The sequence below is a fragment of the Solanum lycopersicum genome, chromosome 4 (assembly GCF_036512215.1).
Source record: "Solanum lycopersicum chromosome 4, SLM_r2.1".
Lineage (NCBI taxonomy): Eukaryota > Viridiplantae > Streptophyta > Magnoliopsida > Solanales > Solanaceae > Solanum > Solanum lycopersicum.
The window spans coordinates 23,919,753-23,927,075 of NC_090803.1; the positions used below are offsets into that span (position 1 = coordinate 23,919,753).

The 7,323-nt window shown below is 34.6% G+C and overlaps 2 protein-coding genes across 4 annotated transcripts; both read right to left on the reverse strand.

The window, feature by feature from the left end:
* Positions 1–1,040: 1,040 nt before the first annotated feature.
* On the reverse strand, positions 1,041–7,032 carry LOC101257654 (probable polygalacturonase At1g80170). 3 transcript variants are annotated; one of them, XM_019213516.3, is made up of 9 exons: positions 4,157–7,032; positions 3,667–3,795; positions 3,307–3,480; positions 3,178–3,198; positions 2,889–3,096; positions 2,400–2,481; positions 2,120–2,228; positions 1,703–1,819; positions 1,041–1,579 (listed from the first exon to the last, which is right to left on the reverse strand). In XM_019213516.3, the coding sequence occupies exons 1-9, from the start codon at positions 4,391–4,393 to the stop codon at positions 1,274–1,276; spliced, it is 1,383 nt and encodes a 460-aa protein (XP_019069061.1). In that variant the 5' UTR covers positions 4,394–7,032; the 3' UTR covers positions 1,041–1,273. The 3 variants fall into 3 exon arrangements, with proteins under 3 accessions (XP_019069061.1, XP_019069062.1, XP_019069063.1); XM_019213518.3 differs by having other exon boundaries at positions 1,284–1,475; XM_019213517.3 differs by lacking the exon at positions 3,178–3,198.
* LOC109120124 (putative pentatricopeptide repeat-containing protein At3g13770, mitochondrial) lies at positions 5,040–6,431 on the reverse strand. Its single transcript, XM_019213519.3, has one exon. It carries the CDS (start codon positions 6,429–6,431, stop codon positions 5,040–5,042), a length of 1,392 nt encoding a protein of 463 aa, XP_019069064.2.
* Positions 7,033–7,323: the final 291 nt, after the last annotated feature.

Consider the following 7,323-nt stretch of genomic DNA (forward strand, 5'->3'; position numbering starts at 1 on the left):
TCTAAATATTATATTCATTTAAACAATATTATATGATATGATACAATATAACATAATATATTATGAAAATATCTACCTAAACTAGCCATTTTGATGCTCAGATTAGGTAAATGGATGATTTTATTTCGAAACAAGTTTGTGCCACCTAAAAATATTGGCAAACCACCACAATATAACTTCTCAGTTTAATTTCAGAATTCATCAATTAAATCTCATTTAACTCCCCATAAGATTCAAATGCTAATCCATTAAATGACTAATTATTTGATTTTGACTATTTTCTTAAGATTTTTTCTTTAACTTATTCTATTTGACGGATATAAAATTTATGTGTCGATTTTTACACATAAAACTAAAATTTTTTATAAAAGCGTATCATCAATTTTCAAACGACATATGAATTTTATTAACAAACTATTATTTTGTCAATATATACTGTTATTATATAATTTACTAGACATATTTACTCATAAAAGAATCTTGTTTTATATAAAGCAATATAATAAACAATATACATTGTTAATAATAATTATACCAAGCCTAAGAGTATAAGAATATTTAATGAACTAGAGAAGTTATTTATTAAGTCAATATGAAATACTATCTCGACTTGATCCTATTAATACATATAAGATGTACTAGCATAAGAAGTTAAAATTATTATATATTCATAATCAAGATAAATTATATGTAACTAGTATACAATTATATCGATATCTTTGTCTAATTTTCATATTAGATTTACAAATATAAACTTTATATTTCTAAGAACCAATGATGTAATCTTGTGTATAAGTTTAATTTTATAAACTAAATCATTCACTATATAAGTGGACACATAGATGAACGTATACTCTATAAAAGAATCTATTAAAATTTTCTGATTGTTGTTCAGAAGAAAAATTGGAGATGAATCCAAACATATAAAGAAAATGAAAATTTTCTGATTTTTGTTGATTAATTTTGAGAAGTGCATTAGTATGTTTAATTAAAAATAAAAGGTTTAGAATATTTGAGAGGGAGTAGTCAGTCACCATAGCTATGAGAAAATGGCCGTCTTGATAAATTTGTGTATTACATTGAGCTTAACATGAAAGAAAATAATGTATATAATAATACAATATGTCTCATATAAATATTTTTAATGAATCGCTGTATAACAGTATTTAGCTGTTAATTTACCTAGTTAGGAACCTCTGAATCTGAGATTACTCAAATCAGTAAGAACTAAACTACGAGATTTATATTAAAAATGTGTTTGAGTGATGGCGATTCATAACTCGGTATGAACGATGTATTCTTCCCTTGGTTCGACAAGTCGAGCATCCATTTTCTGCTTAATTTTCTTGTCAGATGAGTTGAGACATTCTGCTGATGGATGAATATAACCATAACCAATCCCTGTGGCGGAGTTGCAGTAGACCTCAGCAGTACCATCTCTGGTCTCTAAGTTGATGTTGTTCAGAACAATATGGCTGCAGGGCACGTTGTCGCTACATGCAAATTTGATTGCCTTTTGGCTCTTTGAAGTACCACTAACATTCCGGTAAACTATCTCACTAATCTCAACTGCAGATGTCTATCATGTAAAGAAAAAATGACACTGTCACATCGACTTTCCCAACTATTGGAAGGAATCTTATTTATTTCCTTCGCCAAGTAATACGTTATCAATTGAAAACATGAAAATTGAGAAGAATACCTGATTCTGGCAGGACTTCGGTGAGTCACAATAGAATTGGTCAATGATGATAGGATTGGAAACATCTTGCATCCTTACATTTTGGAAGCGCACTGCACGCACATAACCTGATCCTCCCTAAGAAAACAACTTTTTGTCATTCTCTTACTAAGATGAAATGAAAATTATTTCTTGAGTTATCAGACAAAATCTAGGTGCCATTGAGAACTGGGAAAGCTTTTTCCTCGCAGGGGTTCAGAATGTTGTATAATTAAATCGATCTTTTCCATGTAAAGTACACGGAGACTGTAGATATTTGATAATTAAAAGGAGAGCTGTAGTAAAATCAACTAAAATGTATTAATTTTCAAACAATCCTGTAGGTAATACCATATATAGGGATAAATTTAGTGCAACACAATGCAAAAAATGGCATACCTGCCATGTCTTGATCCGCAGACCGTTTGTGGTACCTCTGAGAAACGCATTATCAAGTACAATCCCAGTAACTATACCAACAGAGTTGTCCTTACCAAGGCTCCCAATGCTGATTAGGCATCATTCATGCAACAGAATCAGTTTAGAAGACAACTTGAGAATGATATTTTCACTTATTCTTCCATAATTTGACATTCGAATTTATTTTTACTCTTAAATGCCTTCTGCAAAGCTTCAAAAGGTAATTTTAAAGGGCAATGAGAACGGGAAATTGAACTACCTGATTCCATGGCCAGGTCCACAGTAAATTCTCTTCATCTTGATATGAGAACTAGCATTGACAATAGAGACACAATCATCACCTAATAAGAAAGGAAGGGAATCAGTTTTTATTGATCATAAAGCATATTCATGATGCCAATAAAGGCACGTCCATTATAACAGTGCATGTGCCAGTTTATTTAAGAAAAACAGAGAGCATGGAAGGTGGGCTCGTACGTGTTTTCAAGCTAGGTATTTTATATAGTAAAGTGAGAGATGCACAGAGCTCAAGCCAAGGTTTATATGGTAGGTAAGAGTGCCTTATTTGAGAGGCACATTTAAGAAAGCAATGCAGTTGCACACTAAATGTTATTTTCAAAAGAGATTCTTTTCTGCAGTCTGTCTTATCCCATACACGAGATCACATAATATTGCAACTTTTGTTCTTGAGGTCAATATCAGTCAAATAAGGAGATCTGAATGTAGATAACATGGGAGATGTCAAGACCTGTTCCAATTTTGGAATTCTGGAGTACAACATTTGTAGATTCAGTTATATGGATTCCATCAGTATTAGGACTGTCTTCAGGAGCAGACACCGTAACACCAGCTATTCTTATAGAGTCTGATCGAGAAATGGCAAAATTCATTTGTTGGCCATTTTGGATTGTTAGGTCCCTCACCTTTATACCTGAGCTTCCATATATAGTTAAAGCCTGCAATTTAGAATCCTGTGTGAGTTGATCTCACAATGCTGATAAGGGTTAAACATGAGATCCTCATGATAGTCCACTTACAGTTGGTGCTGCTACGCATGGCTGTTATCGGAAGAAAATCCAAAACAAGAAAAAACAAGAAAGAGAAAGACTATAATCTTTATCTGTCAAAACAAAAAAGAACATATAAGTAGTCCATGCGTTAGTTACATTAGTCTTGTTCTTCTTGCATGAAGCTGCCCACCATTTGCTGCCTGATCCATCAACAACACCTCCTCCTTGGAACAGAGCTCCAGTCAAGTTAAAGAAGCCAAGCCAAATTCGTCCATTCTTTGCAAAATTCCAGTTCTTAGGATCATCTGGTGCTACTATAGTTCCTTCAATCTGTTTAATCACATTTCCAGTTTATGACAATAGTAAGGAACACTTGAGCTGTCTTAATAGATGCTACAAGGGAAACAATAACAATTTCAACCAAGTATAGTATGTATAAGTTTCTCTAGAGTAAATACTAGTAAAATGGAGGACAAAAACTGAAACAAGACGTGAAATAGAAGCAATAAGTGTAACCTGGACTCTCAGTATGCCCACACAAGGCCCTCGGAACCTTGTTGCATTTACTAGATAACTTCGTCCTGCAGGGACCAAGAGGACTGATTTTGGTGTTGAACAAGCTTGCTTCCATGCATCAACAAAAGCCTGAGATAGTACAATTGACAAAGTGGGAGAAAGTACTTACAAATTGCACAGATAAAACAACAACAACACAGATAATCTACAACTCAAGAAAAAGATAGCATTGGTAGTCTATGTTGTCCACTCCACTAGAAGAGGAGACTAATCAGTAAAACTAGAATCCTGTAAGCAATAAGTATGAAAGACAACCTCGATTATGAATGGAGTAAATACAGGATGGTCATATTTCTACTTGCCGAACACTTTTTCAATCTTTTTCTTTTAACCATCACTTTTTCAATCCATTAATCTAGTGTAATAAAAAACAGGTAGAAGTCGATCCGCAAATCTTTGTGTCGAGTATTTCAGTTTTAAAATGAATTACCTTGGTGTCATCTGAAGTTCCATCACCAACTGCACCAAAGCTATCAACATTGACAAGAATCTTGTTGCCGCGATCAATTCCCCATCTGGGGAGGTCAAACAACTCTGCTTCGTCACTGTCTTCTACATCCAAATCATCAAGCTCTGACAGGATGACATCATCCAAAAAGTTGTTTTTTGCAGCTCCAAGAGCCCCCATTAACCAAACAAGAAACAAGAAGAAGAGTATCTTAACCATGATTTAGGGGTTTCTGGTATTCGTTCTGTATTTCTAGATTTTACATAAATCAAAGGAGGCCATAGAGTATTAATTTATATGGATGTATTAGTGCTGAAAATGGATGATTTAGTGGGGTTATATGGCTTGGCTTGAAAGTAGATAAAGGTGTTTAATTTTCTACAATCCCACACTTTAAGTGTAAGAATATCACTTTAGAGATTGTTGCTTTACTCCTCAGCCATGGTTCAACATACTATTCATAAGTAAAATGCTTCTCTAGATTCTTTCTCACCCATACAACAACAAATGTTACAGCACCGATCTTCAAAGGTTCCCCTTTTAGACAGTCAAATTACCGTTACAGTAGTTTTACTTCATCAATAAATGTGGAAATCTTGAAAAAGATGAAGGGCACTAGAAAAAAGTTACTTGGTAAATGGAGAGACCAAACAACGCATATACATTTCTTCTGAAACTTGTATTGTATTTTGGTATTAGAGTTGGTTAACAAGCAGCACAGTGTCCTTGCTTCAAAAGTATAGAGGCAGACAAAGTCTCTCCATTCTGGTAGATATATTTTTTTAAAGAAAAAGTATATCCAGCATGTCCTGCAGACCAAACAGCCATGATGTCCTTTTTTCCCTCTTTTTGTTTGAGTGTATATTTAATGGAACTCATGTACCCGAATTAAACTATAGCCAATATCTCTGCTCATCTTCCTTGCCACTGCAACCTCTCGAATGTATACGGCAGCCTCAAATTCTCCAATTTCAGAATAAAAATTTGAGGCCTGTAACCAAAAAGAAGGATCCTCTGGCTCAAGATCCATCAACCTTTTAGCTGCTCTTCTTCCAACATGTTCATTTTGATGAATCCTGCAACTTCGCAAAAGTGAGCTCCACATGACAGAATCTCCTTCCGATGAACCATGCATTAGCAGCTCTTCTGCCTCATTGACTAGACCTGCACGACCTAGAAGATCAACCATACATGAATAGTGCCGCCTGTCTGGATAGACATCATGGAGAGTCCTCATAGAATCAAAAATCCTTTTCCCCTCTTCGACTAGACCTGAATGGTTGCATCCCAACAGTATACACAAGAATGTTACTTTATCTGGTTTTAGACCCTTTTGGATCATTTCTTCAAACACTGCAAGGCATTCATATCCCATTCCTTTCTGAGCATATGCATTAATTATTGAAGTGAAACCGAAAATATTAGGTGAGCGAAGTGCTTCAAAAATCTGCTGAGAGAATCTAATCTGTCCAGATCTTGAATATGCATCAATCAGAGAACATAAGACCATACTATCAGAATCAAAACCTGATTTTATTGCACAACAATGGAACAAACAACAGTTATCCAAGCTAGGAGAGGAATACAATGATAATGCCTTAATTGTTGAGGACAAACTCACTTCATCAAACATAATATTTTCACAAACCATCTGACTGAAAAGCTCAAATACATCGTGTAGGAAACCAAGATGCAGCAAAGATGTCATCATTGAATTACAACATTCGAGACTTCTCTCACGTGAACACCGGAATACAGTTATTGAACTTTGAATGTCATCATTTTTCCCATACATATCAATCAAAGCTGACTGAATGAGGACACTTTCACAATCAAAACCCAGTTTTATAACAAAATTATGTATTTGTTTTCCAAATAGCAGTTCCTTTCCGCGACTTGATAAATTCAACAATGCCACAAATGACATAGAAGAGGGATTTTTGTCCCACAATCTCATCTCTTCTAAGGCTCGAACAGCTTCACGTAACAAATCATTAGCAGCATAAACTGAAACCATTGAATTCCATGAAATGACATCCTGAGGTGGAATGCATTCAAATGCTTTATCAGCATCAACCAAAATACCACAAGCAGAGTAAAAATCCACTAATACATTAGCTAAAAAAATATTTGATCCTAACCATCCTGTCTTAATCACATGTGAGTGCAACTGCCTTCCCTCATCAACAAGTATCTCTTTACAACAACCATTAATCAAATAACAAAACGTCAGCCCATTAGGCTCGACATTCTCCATCTTCATATCACTATACAATCTTAAGAACTCACTCAACCGACCCAATTCACAAATTCCGCCTAAAACCAAGTTCCATATGGGTAAAGTTCGTTTAGGTAAGTCATAAAACAATTTAAAAGAAAAATCTGTAAACCCCATTTTTATATACATATTAATAAGTGAACTAGCAACATATAAGTTCATACTACATCCCAAAACAACAACTCTGCTGTGAATCTCAACCCCTTGTTTGAACAAACCTACATTTGCAGATATGGTCAATATAGAGGAGAAAGTAGATGAATTCTCTATAATACCGTTAGAAACCATTTTATTATACAAGTGCAGTGATTTTCTTGGGAACCCATTATGACTATATCCAGAAATCATGATATTCCATGTAACAACATCACGTTTAGTCATTTCATCAAACATATGGCGTGCAGAGGTTAAAGACCCATACTTTACAACATCATGTAATGTTTTGTTAGTTGAGGAAACATCATAGTTGCTTAGAGAGTTAAAGTGAAGAGGTAGAGTGCATTGTTGGCAATTGTGAGAATTGGTTGTTACATATCTGCTTCTGGCAAAAGACGCCATAGTAAGTTTCGTCCGCATTGATAACCAAGTTAAGGCGCTAAATACGGAACAAAATAATAATCATACAAGTCGTAGGGAGATTTCAAGGGCCATTAGGCATTAGTCGCCTTGGAAATTGGTGCACCTCAATTTTGAAGTTGGCTTTCTTGGAACTTTTTTTTATTGAAGGTGACAAAAGAAAATATTAAAACAAAGAAAACGTGATACCAGATTCAATTATTGCTTTGAGGTGATAATTTTAATATTAGTGTTATTAATAGTACTACTTTTAACTCTCAAGTTTTCTTATCAGCGCAAAGGTTTTTCGAGACAA